This window comes from Orycteropus afer, unplaced genomic scaffold, assembly GCF_000298275.1.
Source record: "Orycteropus afer afer isolate SDZICR_OR568_19922 unplaced genomic scaffold, OryAfe1.0 scaffold00456, whole genome shotgun sequence".
Classification (NCBI taxonomy): Eukaryota; Metazoa; Chordata; class Mammalia; order Tubulidentata; family Orycteropodidae; genus Orycteropus; species Orycteropus afer.
In genome coordinates, this window is record NW_006922043.1 from 22,392 (window position 1) to 39,255 (window position 16,864).

The window sequence follows — 16,864 nt, forward strand, 5'->3', positions numbered from 1 at the left end:
AAAAAAAAAAAAAACTATACATGGGGTGGGCCTTGGTTAGTGCAGATCTGGTCCAAAGGCCACCATTCTGCGACCCGGAGCCATTCTGCTCTCCTCTTTAGCCACAGATGCCTCACCTGCAAATGCTTTCTATCTTGGGACTGTTGAAAAAACCACTGCTATTGCAGTGCCCTGAACGCTCCATTGAATGATAGGGAGCTGCTGTTTAGTTGACTCCAACTCATGGCAACCTTGTGTGCAACAGAATAGAAGGTTGCTGGGACCTGCATCATCCTCACAAGCTCCCTCGTTGCAGCTGTGGTACCATCCATCTTACCAAGGGTCACCCTCACTGGCCCTCTCCTTCACCAAATGCAATGTCCTCCTCTAGCAATTGATCCCTCCTGATGTTGTATCTAAAGCAAAGGAGTTGGACAATGCTCTGTTGTGATTCTCTGAAGTAGATTGCTAGGACTTTCTTCCCTAATACATAATATTAGGCATCAATTACTGGGAGGCCCTGCCCTCCATCACTTAACCCCTTAACAATCCTGTAGAGCAAGGTCTCTGTTTTCATTTCCCAGTTGAGACAAGATGTAGGAAGATACTAACTTGCCCAGGATGCTGTAATTACTATGCACTGTGCTCTCTGAATGCAATCCCTGCAGATAGCATGGATACTGCAAATTTCAGTCAGGCTTCCTTCCTGTTTGGCACTGGTGGAGGCATGGCCTCTGCCTGGTGGGGCTCAGAAGCCCCTTCAGCCAGAGCCCCAGGGTCATGGACCCCTGGAGGCTCAGTTTGTCAGGTTGGGGGTTGGACACTTTCCTGGGATTGCTGTAACCATGTCACGCACAGCGGGTGCCTTTAAAGAACACATATTTATTGTGTCACAGTTCTGGTAGCTGGGAGCCCAAATTTAGAGCCTCCGGGGCTGGGCTCTCGAGGGGGCTCTAGGGTAAGGTCTTCCTGTCTCCCTTAGCTTCTGGAAGCCCCAGGCACTTCTTGGTGTTCCTTGACTTGCAGATACATCCTCCTATGACTGTCTTCTCTCTGCCTTTCTCTCTGTGTTCCTTCTCCTCTTTTGTTAGGACACCACTCAGGCATGAGCTCATGTTCACCTAAACTGATCACGTCTTCGGAGACCTTGTTTCCAAACGAGGTCATGTTCACTGGACTTCAGTATATCCTTTTAGGGGACACAGTTTGATGGATAACAATGCCTTTTGGGGCTTTGGCTGCCATGGGAAAGAGCAGGGCAGTGGGGAGCAGAAGTCAGAGGGGCTACCACTGTCCATTAGGTCAGCCCTGGATACAGGGAACCACATTCATAGGGCATTGCCTGCCTGGGCACATTGCTCTCTCCTTGGGGTGTTTCCAGTGAAGCTCCATCAGGCAAACACTTGAAGACTGTGACTAGGATAGAGCTTGAAGAAATCAATGGAAAATCAAATGTATTTCTCATCTCACAGGACCAGGGAGCCTGCCTCCATGTATAGAACCAGCAACCAGGCTTACGGAGGCCACGCCCCCACTGTCCATGAGATGCCGGTGAGTGGGGAGCATGGGGGGAGGGTGCAAGAAACTTGGGACCCTGCAGCAACATCCTGTTGGAGCTGGGGGCGGGGGGAGTTGGGGATGGGCCCAGAGGCCAAAAATTACTGAGGCAAGGGGAGGCATCTCCCTTCCAATCCTTTTGGAACAAGGCAGAGGAGAATCTAATGAATGAATCTACTAATAAAATGTTTTAAAGGATGAGAAAGCTGAGTGTAGACTTGCTACAAGATCCCCACAAGGCCAAAAAGGATGGCCCTGGTCCCCATTTACATGTACACACGTGCCCAAAACCATCTCTTGTAACTGAGGCGGTAAGCTTTGAGGAAAATAAATAAAGAACTATTTTATTTGTGGAATTACCAATTCACTTCCTGAGATAATGACATGAAGAAGCATAGTTCAGCTGCAGCTGAAAAGCACACGTGGCAGAAGGCACAGTGGTGGACTTCAGAGGTCTGAGCCCATCTGGGAGAGCTAGGCTACTTTGAGACTAACCTCACACTAGGACAGCCCTGGACGCCTCTGCTGGGTCTGGGTGCAGGGTCAGATGGACCAATGTAAGCATCACTGGATGCCCGGGATGGTGGGCTCAACCATTTTTGGGATGAGAATGTTGTTTTTTTCCTTCCAAATACATCATTTAAAGATCTGGATAATTGCCCATTCAGTTGCTTTGCATGGGTAAAAGAGCTTTTGTGGTGAATAAATTGTTGTCATTGTTAGGTGCCATGCAGTCAATTCCGACTCATAATTACCCCATGTGACAGAGTAGAACTGCCCCATAGGGCTTCCTAGGCTGTCATCTTTATAGAAGCAGATTGCCAAGTCTTTCTCCCATGGAGTTTCTGGTAGGTTTGAACTGCCAACTTTTCAGTTAGCAGCCGAGAGCCCAATTGTTGTATCACAAGGGCTTCTTAATGAAGAGATCATTTATCTAAAACATTTCTAGAGTCCTTGAGAGTCACTCTCCTGGAATCAAATGATTCTGCATTTTCTTTCAGGATCAGGGATTTCTAAGAAGACCAATGCACTGGCTGACTCACAGGCATAGCTGTTTTCGTGTTCATAAGAAACAGTTGAGGAAAACATTCATATTGCTGATCCAATTGCTGACATCAGCAGCACAGAGTTTGGGGGCAGGTTGGGAATAGGTGTCACCTGTATCTTAACTGCCTGCTTTATCTGAGGTCTGATGTCCAGTTTCTTGACCAAGTATAGGGCCTAGATGCCATGAGTGTTTACTTCTCATGTGGGAACAGGAAACCAAGGTGCTTTCCACTTTAAGAAGAGACTGTAGCCATGTCTTTTTGCACTTGGTTCCTGCCACGGAATCAAAACATCACATGTTCTATTTGGGACCGTGGTGGTCTAAGGACACAGTACCTGTCCAGGCCCCTTGCCTCAGAAACATCAAGGTCACCTAACAGTGCTAGAATCATTCCTGGCCCTGCGTGCTTGTACACACGCACGACCATGGCCGTGCTTCATTCTGCACTCTTTGGCACATACTTGACACTACTCCAAGGGCAGCCTCTCCCCAGACTTTTCTGCTGGGAGAAGTCTACAAATGATTCTAATACACAGTCAAAGTCAAAGGACACTGATGTAGATATTCTTTCTACTCCACAGAAGACAAAACTGAAGTTCAGAGAGGTCCAGTGACTTGCCCAGAGTAACACAGCTGGCAAAAACAGAACCAGGGATTGCTGCAGGCCTGACCCCCTAAGTTAATGCTCATAATCACATCAAGAGTATGTAAATGTCACGTCCAAGTGGCCTTCTGAAAGTGAAAGGAGGAACTACTAATAATCATATGAGGCAGTGGTGACTCTGGTAGAATTCTCCCCTTCCATGTGGGAGACCCAGGTTCAACTCCTGGCCAGTGCACCTCATGTACAGCTACCACTCGTCTGTCAGTGAAGGCTTGCATGTTGCTGTGATGCTGAACAGGTTTCAGCAAAGCTTCCAGACTAAGATGGACTAGAAAGAAAGGCCTGGCAATCTATTTATGAAAATCAGCCAGTGAAAACCCTGTGGACCACAATGGACTGAATGGCAACTGATCATGGGGATGGTGTAAGACCAGGCAGTGTTTTATTCCATTGTGCATGAGGTTGCATGAGGTTGGGGTCAACTTCATGGCAGCTGACACCGCCACCACCACAAATAATCATGCCAAGACATCAGGCATACACGTGGACAGTCTTGGGCAGACTCTGGTGTTTGGCCACCCTGGCTTTTCTGTGACTGATGATGACATTTGTTACAATTTTTTTTCCCCCCTAAATCTCAAGCAACTGATTGAGCAGAATCATGCCTCATTCATCATATTCTTCCTTTTTGCTTCCAGAAAGTATTTTACCCTACTTCAAGCAAATTTTCTCAAGGACTTGCAGCCTTTGGGATGTACCGGAACAATACCTTGAATGTCTGCATGGAAAAGAGTTTTGTGACAGGCCCAGATAACTACATCACCCCCTGTGACCGCCTCAACTTCCACCCCAGCTACAACCCAAACAAGCCATCCATCTGCAACTAAGGGGCACGGAGGCAGCAGCAAGCCAGAGGATTGCCACCCCCTGGGCCTCGTCATTTGGTCGTTGTAATGGTCTAGCCTTCCCTGCTTGCCTGAGCCTGATCTTCCTCCCTGCATAGAGAAATGGGAAGCAGGGTTGTATCTCCTGCTTGTTTTATTTTACATGTAAGATGGACATGGAAAAGAGGTGCATGACGTGACTTCCAATTAAAATCATTGCCACATACTGTATTCCCAGACTCATCTGACATCTGTAACCAAGAAGCAAGGCTGTAGGCATCCTGGGTGCCAGGAATGCATGGATAATGCCATCATGCCTTTATTTGGGAGCCATTTTCATCTGCATGACAAGTTATGGAGCAGGTGTTTTATCATAGAGCCTCCTGGCCCAAATCTGTGTAAACACCACAAAGCCACAGCAGGAAGGTGAGTGTAGACAGGGCAGCAGTGTCTTGCCACCATCCACCATCACTTCTAGTGAGGAGAGTAGAGCCCAGGGGCAGCTCCACACTGAAGCAGGTGGGGAGGTGTCAGTACCGGGCCTGGTCAAGAGCAGGTGCAGGCAGGTAGACTTACACGTGATTCCCCTCCAGACACAAGGATAGGGTGGGGGAGAGCCAGAGCAAATGCACTCACTGTTGGGCGATGATGCCAAACAGGGGTTCTACTTTGTGTTTATTTTTAAATTTCAATAAAAAGTGTTTTTTTTTTTTTTTTCTTTTTTTTTTAAAAAAAAGCAGCCAGGGAACCACTTGCATTTTCCTAAGGCAAGGGTAGTGACATTATATGAATTTTTGTCTCTATACCATCCTAAATTCTATGAGTTAGAAAGTCCTCAGTAGGAAAAAAACATCCTGTGACAGGAGCTGGCTCTCAGATGGAGATTGTTTTCCCTCCTCTGTGAGCAACAAAAGCTCAAGAGAGGCAATCTAGACAACTGAGAAGTCAAGAGATAAGAAATGATTTTTCAAAAACCATTGATGACATCCTGTTTACAGAGATCTTTATCTGAAGAGATTATACTCATGCATTTGGGAAGAAATTAAACACCATGCTGGTTATTTCTTCATTATAAACTTTTTATTATTAATAACAAAAGTAAACATTTTGGCAACATTATTAATGTCCAATATGGAACAAAAAGTTTCCACAGAAAATCAATAAATTTCATAAGAAAAAAGATACAAAGCTGAACCCGGGACCAAGCCTACATGTTGTCTTTTTCCTCAGTGTGAATACCGGTGGGGACTCCAGGCACCACACTGAACACTTAATTTTTACAGCCCTTCATTAAAATACCAGGTGCTGATGGTAACAACCCTCTATCCTCTACTGAAATATAAAACGAACCATTTTGTTCAGTTTCTAAACATACTGAAAAGAACAATTCCTCCTTCCTCAACGGCTGATTCTGAAACGCAGGTTAGAAGTCAGAGCATGGTAAGCTACCAGCAAAAATAGTTTTTTCCCCTACCTAAGACTTGGTGGTGGTGTATCCAAGACAGCTTCATCTAAGCTAGGCAGATAGAACTGGGGCAAATGCCCACTCCTGACTGGCAGTATCACCAGAGCTGACTTGGACAGACAGACAGGGAGGTAATTCTGAGGTATGGGAATGCTTTGATTGGTCATCTACTGTAATCTAGTTCTGTGACCATTGCTAATGAGTTAAATTCAGACTGTTTTATCTGGAAAGATGAAAAACAGAAATACCTGTCAGAGAATATCCATGTCCATCACCTGAAAGCTCAGTAATGCCTGGCCCAGGCTCCTGATGCCCACATCCTGCCTTCTGGTACCTGAGGCTCTGTGAGCCCCAGGTGGCTGGGTGCCTCTCCACTTGACAGCTGTTTGATGGTTTTCAAAGGGCTTGGGCACGAGCACCTCACCTGACCTTCACATCTGAGTGAGGCAGATCATACCTCTATGTCTATGAGGACATGAGGGTCTAGCAGTCATACCCGACAGTTCCCAGGCTGAACCCACCTTGGAGGTATCCTGGGAGGTGTGAGATCCTCAGCTTCTAACCTTTAAGATAGGACCTTAACTTCCTCCTTGTTTGTACAAGTTACACAGGACTTCAACCAAATCCATGGCCACTGAGTTGATGCCAACTCAGTACCTCTAGAGGACACAGTAAAACCACCCCACAGGGTTTCCAAGACTGTCAATCTTAATGGAAGATTGCCTCATTTTTCTCCCACGGAGTGGCTTGTGGGTCCCAGCCACCACCTTTTGGTGAGCAGCTGAATGCTTTAATCACTGCATCAGCAGGGCTCCTTCATAGGGACTCCAGTGATTATAAATTTCAAGAACTTTCGTCTTTTTAACTTTTTCCCAAACTGAAATCCTTAGGAATTGTGGTGAGAAGGAAAAGGAGTTGAGATCAGCTGTTCTAATTGAATAGGAGAAGAATGTATTTTTATGATAGTAAACTCAACTCACTGCCATTGTGTTGGATCTGACTCATAGTGACCCTTCCTTGGGTTTCTGAGGTGTTAACACTATGGAAGTAGATTGCCTTATGTTCTTTCTGAGGACCTTTTATCTTTTAATTGATTAGAATAAAAGGGTTTCAAACACATCGTAAAATACACTGGCATTGAGGAAAAAAAAAAAAATCTGTGCCCAGCATTCAAAATGCTAGAAGCCACAAAAATTTCACAATATAATACACTCCTACACAGAACAGCCACACCTGGGAAAACACCTGGCTGTGATGTGCAGGTTTTGGCTTGGGGTTTGTGCTGTTTCCCTCTAAATAGGCCCTTTAATTAATTGGAGGTGAGGGATCAAAGAAGCAATACATTGTACATTATATTTATAAAATTTAATTTGTATTAATATCATGTTTCTATTATGTTTATTGCCTGATTTTCTAATGCACCTGCATCTCAGGAAATCCTGATAGCTGTCTGTTCAAATTTAGAGCTACAGAGACAATAAAGGTAGACTCATCCTTGTCCCCGCACAAAGAACTGCCCTCTATCAGGGTGTGTGTGAAGAAGCATCCAACATCAACCACTGGGCCTTTGTCCCTTCCCCCACCCTCAGCCCATTCCCTTGTTGTTAGGTGCCATCCAGTTGGTTCCAACTCATAGCAATCCCACGTACAACAGAATGAAACACTGCCCATCCTGTGCCATCCTCACAATTGCTGTTTGAGCCCATTGTTGCAGCCACTCTGTCAATCCATCTTGTGGAGGGTTTTCCCCTTTTTTGCTGACCATGATATCCTTCTCCAGGGACTGCTCCCTCCTGATAACATGACCAAAGTAGGAGATGAAGTCTCATCATTCTCTTCTAAGGAGTATTCTAGCTGTACGTCTTCCAAGACAAGATTTGTTCATTCTTCTGGCAGTCCATGATATATTCAATATTCACCAACACCATAATTCAAAAGCATCAATTCTCCTTCACTCTTCCTTACTCATTGTTCAGCTTTCACATGTGAATGAGGCCATTCCCCTGGGACTTCTGGACAGTGGTATTCTGCACAGACACTGTGACCACAGGAAGGCCTGCCACGCAGCCCAAGATACCTCTTCGATCAGGCCTCGCCCCTTCCCCATTTTGCATGACATGAACTGAAGCCCTAGCCCAGGCATGGCCCTACCCACTCCCCACCCACACAGAGTGAGAATGGTTACAGACTTTGAAAGAGCTTGGTGTAGCAGCCCATTCCACTTGATTCCACAAGAGGGGGACACACCTACTGTCTCACGTAGCAGCTCAGGAACACTGGCACATGGCCACACTGCCTGACAGACCTGCAAGGCACACAGCAGCCATCGCTCCAGGGATGCGCTCACCTGTCCCCACTGCTCTTGCCATTCAGGAACCTGTTGGGCAGAGGCCAGGGAACTGCAACCCAAACAAACAAGAAGTAAGGGTTCCATCTCCTCTGTTCTGAGGCCCCAGCCCCAGCGAGAGCCAAATAAGGGTGAGGAGACAAGTTTCATCTGTGACACATGGGCAATTCCAGATACACATGCACAATCAGGCATCTGTCATGTCTGTGGAAACAAGGAATCTGCAAAGGGAATAACCCTTCCATCTGATTCTTAAAGCTACCAAATTATTGCTGAAAGCAAGAGAGAAGGGTGAAGGAAAACTACTGACAAGAGAACCTAGGTTGGAGGCGACTGCCAGATAATACCAAATGGGTGCTTCCAGGTTGAGACACCCCAAAGGGCCCTCAGCCCACGTTTCTAGCTGCAGTCCCAACCCAATGGCTGTGCAAAGACGCAGCTCCCTCCTCATGGCCACAGAGTTGGACACTGCATGCATCAGGGAGGAGCTCTCAATGGGAGGCACACGCAGTCCAGGCACTGGGACACCTGGCAGTCTCAGAGCCCATGTCAACACGGACACCCCACAAAGGACAAACCAAGAATAAACCAGAATGTTTCCTACAGTGGAACACAGGGTCCAGGATTCCCTTCCTTAGCCCATGAATGACACACGGTCACTTTATACCAACAGTCCTCACATGTCAGCGAGCACAGAGAACTGCACACGTGTGCCAAGGAAACATGCCGAGTGGAGCCGGCAGCCGTGTCTGCAGGTGTCTCCTCTCAGACTTCTGGGAGGCTACACTGCAGTGGAACCCCAGGCTGTGGGGGATGGTACAGGGGTGCAGAATGGTGGAGGCAGGCAGAGGAGAATGTGAGAGTTCCCAGTTTTGGGGGGGCAACTGGAGAAGTGGCTGTCCTGGGACAGAGCAGATGGAGCAGTGCGTGGTAGCACCAACAGTGTGTCTTCCCCTCCACACAGGGGCGGGCAGTCGTAGATTCTTAAGTCCATGCCACATGTGGAGAGGACAGACTGTAACCCGATTCATGAACAGTTCTTGGTTTATTAGTATCAAAAGGATGGTTCCTACATAAAAAAACATGTTGTCTTCTCTGTCTGAATGTTAAAAGTCCTCTTTTAAAAATTAAATAGAATCTAAAGCACAGGTTACATAGGATTGCTTTTCCTGGAAGCACTTGAGTGAATGTGTGTGTGACAGGATGGTGCCACACACACCAGGTGGGCACCAGACAGTAACATGAGCCACAGAGTCTGTCACAGCTTTGACAAAGCTGACAGTGACTCTGGACAACAGCAGATACTCATGTCTGGGCAAAGTGAGTGCCTGTGAAAACCTGGGGTGAACGACATACAGCAAGCCCATCCCCATGAAACCACAACATTGGGTGGTTGGACTCAACCAGTGGATGTTCATGGGACAAGTACAACACAAATGTAACCCCTAATGCCCAGGGCTGTGTGACATAGTTGCTTTTTTCGAGTGGGCATGGGCACCATGGGGGCCTCAGAGAAGGCAGCACAGGGCACCAGTATTTTCTCCTAACGTTGAAGGCAGCATCCTCTGCTCAAATACCTACTGCCTGATCTAAGCACCAGCAGCCATGGCTTCAATTTGCTCACAGTAAGCAGCAGTCCTTCCTGCTCTGCCACACGGAGGCCAGCCCTGAAAACCACCAGTGTTTGCTTTGTTGTTGGGTGCCTCTCTGACTTGCTGCAGGTCCTGGAGGGCATGGGGCGCTTGGAGCAGAGGCAGTGCTCAAGTGCCCAGGGCTAGGACTGCAAAGCCACTAGAACAGTGCTCACTTGGCTGCGCAAATCAGGAAAAATAAAATGTGCGTGTTGTCATTACCTTTTAGAACCATAATTGAAAATGAAGAGGAGTTGCCCCCGTATAAAAAGAAGTTTATTGAGTCTGAATAACCATCTAGTCACCGAACAAGATTAGACATGAAACATACAGGCTTCAGAAGGCCACGCCACAGAGCGAGTTGGGGCCTCTCTGAGACTGAGCAGGGTCTCTCCTGCAGCAGGACGGCCCTTCATCTGCATGGGCCTTTGTGCTTTGGAACACTTTGCCCAGCCAAGGCTTGGACTGCAGTTTTCAGAATACAAAGTGCTGTCCAGTGAGCAACCCAGCAGAGTACTTGGGATACTTCAGGGCTCCTCTTGGGGAAAGGATCCGAATGGCTGGAGCCAGGGGCGCAAGCGGCCATTCTCACCAGCCAGTTTTCATCTCCAAACCTGGCTGTGATGGTGGGAACCAGCGCTGGCTTATCTGAGGCTTGTGCAGTGGGGAGTGCCCTACAAAATCTGATGACTGTGTTTTCCAAAAATATTTTTCACAGCACTTTAAATAATTTACAAAAAGCTACAAAACCCACATTTGCCAGGACATGCCTGTTAAATAAAAACTTAATTCCATGTTAGAGTACTTATAGATGGGGTCTTACAGCATGCCTGGCTGCCCGATAACCATAGGCATGATCAACACACACGCACGGATACACACATGCTCACTGCTGTCTAGATGTGGCCGTGTACTCAAAGCTGGAGGACGTTACCCTTCACCACCCCACTGCCACTGCCGTCCTCCATAGAGGTGTCACTGAAGTCACTGGCATCGCTGCCCAGGGCCTCCTGGTCCTCATCATCTCTATCGACAGCCCTGCGTCTGTACCTCAGGTCTAGAACGTTCTCCTCTGACCCTGAGATCCTCCTGTCAGGTAGCCCAAGGCCAACTGGCGACTTCCTGCTCTGCCAGTGCCCGCCTTCCTTCTTTACCAGCAGGTGGGAGCTTCCAAACACAGGGCTGGGGCCCAGTGGGACTTCCCGGAAGGCCGAGAAGGAGGGCCCCTGCAGCGGCAGGCCTAGACGGGGGCTGAAGAGGCTGGCCTGCTCTCCCCCCCAGGAAACGCTCTTCCCAAAATGGAAGAGCTGAGTGGAAAGCAGTGGGGCAAAGCCTGCAAAGGGCAGGCTCTTCTTGGAGTCCAGTGCCAGGCCAGATGGGCACTTAGCCGGCCCCTCAGCACCACTATCTCTCTCGGTCCCGAAGCCCCCTTTCCATGCTGCATCCGGGTGCAGTGCCCATGTGCTCTGGAGCCTGCTCTGTTGGGCAAAGTCACTCCATGGGCTAGCAGAATCAGCTTGAGGCTGACCGCTGAGGAGCACACGACTCTCCCTCTCTGCCCCGGGGCTCGGGGTCAGCAAGCTGAGGCTCTGGCGGCTCACTTGGAAGGCGCTGGTGCTCTCATCCTCTGCTCCAGCTATGGCACCACTGGGTAGCTGCTGAAAAGCACTTTCCACAGCAGTAGGCTCAACCCCTCTCTGATTCTGGTCTTTGCTGCCATAAGCGTTTCTCTTGCTTATGGGGGACCCTTTGGCAGACAACGTCCCACTGGCGTTCTTGGGTGGCGCTGGCTCACATGGGGCCTGGGCAGCAGGGAGGCCCTTGGCACCCTGGCTGAAGACTCTGGCCATGCTCTGCCCCCCAGTGGCTCTCTCTGTGCTCCTGGGCCCCTCGGCCAGCTGGGAGGCTGCCCGGCTCCTTGGGGTCCATGTGCACACACCAGGCGTAGGGGCCACCGCTGACTCCTTTCTGCCCAGTGGCTCTGGCCTGGGAAGGCCCCCTGCTCTGGGAGTGAGGGGGCCGCCACCATGAATATCTGTGCAGTTCATAGATTCCTTGGCCTTCTCGGCCAGAAACTTACGAATCTCCAGCTCGATGCTGTCATCACTGTCTACTGAGCTGCTGTCATCAGATAGAGAGATGGGACTCGAGGTGGAGCTCGAGTTTTCATTGACTTCCAATTCATTGCAGAACAAACTTCCCTCTGGAGCCTTTTTCCTCAGCTGGAAAGACAGGGGAGGATCCCCACTGCTAGTGCCATCTGTCCGCACGCTCTCCACTGTGCTTTCGATACCGTCACCCACCCCAGGTCTCCTCACTGTGATCTCTCTGCTGTCCTTTCTGGATTTTGAGAGGCAACTTTTCAACAAACATGGGCTCTTGTTTCTCCAGTCTTTCTGGAAGCTGCTCCCTGTCTCCAGACCCTGTGTCTCAGTGGTGCTGAAGCGGACTCTCTTCTTGCACGTGGCAGCTCGTGGCTCCCTGCACCTCCTTTTGAGTTTGCGTTTGGATCTGAGCAAGTCCTTGATGGCAGTGTCCAAGTCCTCATCACTATCCAATGAGCTGCTCTTGTCGTCAGAGCTCCCCTTCTCACCTACACCCCTTGCCTCATCCACCTGGCCATGGCTGTGTGACATGCCACCTCTCACATCTGAGGCCACAAGCTCGTCCCCAGGCCCAGCCGCCTTGGAGGGAAGAGGCTGGCTCCTGGCCTCAGCCTCAGCTGCCTCACCAGCTCTCCCCTGGCTGGGAATGTCCCACCCCTCATGACCAGGCTGAGTACTCCCGTGGCAGTGATCAGCATCCTGGGAATCCTCCTTCGCCACCTCCTTACTTTTCTTCAGTGCTGATGGTTTTGCAGTGCTGCCACTACCTCTGTGTTTCCTTTTGCAGCTCAGAGGCACATCCAGTGTCTTAGAAAGTGGGCCACCGGCCTGGCTGTTGGGCCCAGGTGACAACCGTGGGCTCCATGCAGGGGGTGGGTGGTTTTCAGCTTGGGCCAGCAAGCTCCCCGATTGTGCCTTAAGGGCCAAAAACGTCCGAATTTCCTGCTCAATGCTGTCATCGCTGTCCACAGAGCTGCTGTCCCCATCAGAGCGGGAAGGCACACTGGGGGCATAGAAGAGTGGGCTTGTGTGCAGAGTCCGGGCACTAGCCCCTGAGGGCACTGGCAGGATGGTCTTGGAAATGTCCAGAATGGCCTCAGCGCACATCAGCTCAGCGGAAGTGTCTGCCCGGCATGAGGCCTGGTCTGCACACTCACCCTTGGCACCTGTGTCTCCCAGCTGCGGAGAAGCTTTGGTTTCCTTCGGGGGACCGGTGGGATAGCTGGAATCAAGGGCATGTGGGTCAACCTCCATGGCTTTTGTGGTCGCCAGCTTTTTCTTGCTTGCAGTTTTCCGGTGGGTTTCAGGAAAGGCACTTTTTGTGGAGGTGCTTGTGTTGCTGGCAGAAGAGTCAGGCCCTTGGTCCTCTCTGAGCTGGCCTCTCTGTGGAGCATCCCCACTGGCCTCTTTCCTGGTTTTCTCCAGCTGGTAGAGCTGAATGGCTTCCTCAATGCCATCATCACTGCTGGAGTCGGATGCAATGGACACCAGGGCCGCACTCTTGGCCTGCTTCCCCCTCCGCCCAGCACCTATAATTTTCTTAGTGCCCCCTTTGTTCTGAGTTGTGTCCGAAAGGTGGTAACTGGCTGCCTTGGGGGCTGCTGGTTTGGTGTTGCTCAAGGCCTCTGTCTCGATGGTGACTTTAGCCTTGAGGCCTCTGGGCTGTACACTCGTCTTCTGTTTTCGGAAAACAAACTCCTTGCCGGCACCCACTGTGTCCTGGCGATGCACCCTCGTGGCCGGCTCTTTGCTGGACTGTAATGCCAATCTTGCTGAGATTTCACCTGGGTCTGGCTTTTTGTCCACAGAAGCATCACACTTTTGGATTTCATGTTGCTTCTTTTCATTCAGAAACTGCTCTATTTCCGCCTGTATACTCTGCTCGAAAGAGTCATCACTGCTTACACTCACAGGGGAGGCAGGGCCCCGGTTTTCACGGGCCCCTGTGTGGCTGTCAGGGACACCTCCTGCCACTGTGTTGTCTGCTCTGGGTTTTGCAGGACACAGAGCAGTCATGGTGCTGTTCTGGGGTGGCTCTGGCTTACCTCTGCTGCTACCCTCTGTAGCCCCTGAAGGCAGGGCCACACTGGGCATAGGCTGGGAGCCACTGGACATGGGCTGGGCCCTGCTGCTCTTGGCCTTCAGATACTCCTGGATTGCTTCCTCAATGTCGCGGTCCACAGAGTCATCGCTGTCTGAATCCAGCGCCAGAGGGCCAAAGTCCACAGCTGCCTCCTCTACCGTGGGGTTGAAGTCAGCAGTGAAGGCACAGGCAGTGAAGGTGGGCTGTTCCTTGGGCACAGCTGGGTTGGAGGCAAGCCTGGTGTCACGGCATCGCTCTCCCCGGTGGCTTTTCCGTGTGGTGTGCTCATTGCTCATGCCCAAGGTGGCTCTGTCGCTCTGCAGCGTGCTGATGACCATCTGTACCTTGGTGCTGACCGCTGCCCTTGCCACGCCCTCTGTGGACTCTGAGAAGCACCCAGGAAACCTAAAGCTTCCCGACGGGCCGAAGGCCTCCCATTTTGACTGGAGAGCAAGCACAGGAGGTACGTTCATGAGGAACATCCTAGCGGGTTCTTTTACATTCCTGCCCGCTTCACATCCTGGGAGGAGAAAAAAGCACATTGGTATGATGTGGCCTAGAACGTAGCTGCTGAGTTAACATTGCACACGGCAGCGAAGGCACGGCACACCTGGGCTGTCTTCTTAAGGCTTTCTGACTGCCAGAATGAAAACGAGAGATCTAATTCAGACGCTGAAAAAATAAAAACCAAACCCACTGCCATCAAGCTGAATTTGACTCATGGTAACCCCCAATGGATTTCTAAAACTATAAATCTTTACAGAAGCAGATTGCCTCATCTTCTTCCTGCAGAGCAACTGGTGGGTTTGAACAGCCGACCTTCTGGTATGCAGCCAAATGCCTTATCCACTACTCCACCAGAGAAATATGGTTAACAAATTGTTTTGGGCCAACAGAATATCACCAATTTAAAGGCCCAAAGCCAAAGTCTGGAAGAGCTTACCCTGAGAACAAGTATATTCAGTCACAATGACCTTGCCATCATCCCTGACAACAGCTCTGACACTATCATTCAGGGGTGTGTCTTGCTCATTCTTGAGTTCTAAGACCCCACAAAAGCCCACAATCCCCCCACAAAGTCCCCTTTGGAGACAGAAGTGGAGACATACAACGGAGGAGCGGCTTTTACTGGTTAGGGGCCATGTACACTTGCCTGGCTGTGGCCATTATTCAAATGGCCTCCACAGAACTAAAAAAATTATAGAACACATTTACATGAGCCTTGGAAGTCAACTGTTAAGAACAAATCGTGAGTATTATTAACCTCGTAAACAGCAGATGTTGTTAGGTGTGGATGAGTTGGTTCAGACTCATAGTGACTGTATTTACAAAATAAAACACTGCCGTCCTCACAATTGCTGTTTACACAATTCCAGAATAAAACACCGTCCTGTGCCGTCCTCACAATTGCTGTTGGCTCATTTGCCAGCACTGTATCAGACAATGTTCCACTGCTATCCATAAGGTTTTCACTGGCCAGTTTTTTCAGAAGTAGACCGCCAGGTCCGTATGCCCACTCTGCCTCAGTCTGGAAGCTCCACTGAAACCTATCCAGCATGGGTGACCCTGCTGGTATTTGAAACACTGGTAGCACAGCTTCTAGCATCATAGTAACACACAAGCCACCATGGTGTGACAGATTGACTGACAAGTGTTGTAAATAGCAGCACTATCTTAGAAACAGACCCAGGAACAGATGTGCCAGGCTAAAGAGATTTGTACTAGGTAGCAAAGTTGGGTGGTGCAAACAGTTAACGAACTTGGCTGCAAACCAGAAGATTGGAGTCCACCTGTAGGTGCTGTGGAAGAAAGGCCTGGCAATCTACTTCTGGAAAACCAGCCACTGAAAATCCTATGAAGCACAATTCTTCTCTGACACATATGGATTCGCCATGAGTCAGAATCAACTCGAAGGCAACTGGTGGTGGTGGTGAAGCAAAAGTCAGGGAGGAGGTTTTCCTGAGGAAAAATACTCCTGTCTCGACCATGTTTACCATGCTTTTAAGTGTTTGTAGATCCAGGTTGAATGCCTAGTGAAGTCTTCTAAGTTGTCAGAATACCTAGTTCAAGAATGAAGAGAGAAAAATCAAAAAGAGCATCTCCTGGAAACAGCCTGCAGCTTTAAAACCAGCAACTCCGTCTGATGGATCATTCTGGAAAATTCTCCTAAACTGTACTTGGAGCAAACGGTGAGGCACAGCAAGTGGTCCGGCTCTGTCAGACTGTCACCTGCACCCCAGCACCCCGTATTGGGGACACCTGGCACCAGCACCCGGAAGCTGCTTGGTGCCAGTGTGGAGGGCACTTGGCATCTCAGCTGACATCGACTTCCTGCAGCGATAAAACCAAGTTTAAACTTTGTTATCATAACAATCAGGCTACCTGTGTAAGGAGGCCCCAAACTGCTTCACCAAAAAGTGGTTCAGCTCTGTGTCTGATCTCCCAGGAGGGGCCTTCTCCTGCAGGCTAGGGAAAGCCATGCAGGGGAGAAGGAGCTGGTCCAGGAGGGGGCAGCAGCTGGGGTCCCTCTTTGCCAGTGTAGGTGGGGCTGGCTACAAGACGTCCATCTCTTCCCAAAGCTGAGGTTTTATTTATATCTCAATAGGGTTTCCATTGCCAAAAGCTGCAATGCGATTCCCCAAGCCTGTGGTATGAGGCCAAAGTGGGACCCTCGTGGCTAACCCTGCCCTGCCCTGCCCTTTCACCCCGACCATAGCAGACAACTCTGTCCAAGGGGGGCGCTCACCCCTAGACGCTTTCATTGCCAGAAGAGAGGTCTCGCCTGGAGGGGCACCCAGTTCTCATCCAGGTCAGTGCGGGCACCTTTCCCAGGGAAGGGGATGGAGAGGCCTCCACACAGGGTACGCCCCCCCAGAGAATTTTCAGGGATCCGTGGACCTGGGATCTGAGACAGAAAACCCCATGACCTTTCCGGAAGCTCAGCTGGACGCAGGCCCGCGCCGCACCACTGAGGTGGGCCAAGGCCTCAGTCCTTCTCAGGGCAGCGGTCACCCAGGTCTGGCCGGAAGCTTGAGTGGGGCCTCACCTGCGCCTCACCTGGGCGGCCGTGCAGCGACCTGCTCTTCTGGCCCCATTGGCTTTCGAGGAACGCAGAGCCCTGGAGGCGGGAGACGCCGCAGGGCAGCCACGACCCCGGCCCC

At 50.1% G+C, this 16,864-nt stretch overlaps 2 protein-coding genes across 2 annotated transcripts in view; one reads left to right on the forward strand and one right to left on the reverse strand.

The window, feature by feature from the left end:
* The window catches only part of CUNH9orf116 (chromosome unknown C9orf116 homolog), a 5,276-nt gene extending 1,201 nt beyond the window's left edge, over window positions 1-4,075 (forward strand). The window contains exons 2-3 of the mRNA XM_007954288.1: window positions 1,452-1,530; window positions 3,887-4,075. Coding sequence (XP_007952479.1) covers window positions 1,452-1,530; window positions 3,887-4,075 — 268 coding nt within the window. The remainder of the gene's footprint in view (window positions 1-1,451; window positions 1,531-3,886) is intronic.
* Window positions 4,076-10,429: 6,354 nt separating this feature from the next.
* PPP1R26 (protein phosphatase 1 regulatory subunit 26) lies at window positions 10,430-14,185 on the reverse strand. Its single transcript, XM_007954320.1, has one exon. The coding sequence runs from the start codon at window positions 14,183-14,185 to the stop codon at window positions 10,430-10,432; it is 3,756 nt and encodes a 1,251-aa protein (XP_007952511.1).
* Window positions 14,186-16,864: the final 2,679 nt, after the last annotated feature.

Coding starts and splice junctions, on each gene's coding strand:
- PPP1R26 (XM_007954320.1), bottom strand. CDS start 14,185: ATGTTCCTCATGAACGTACCTCCTGTGCTTGCTCTCCAGTCAAAATGG.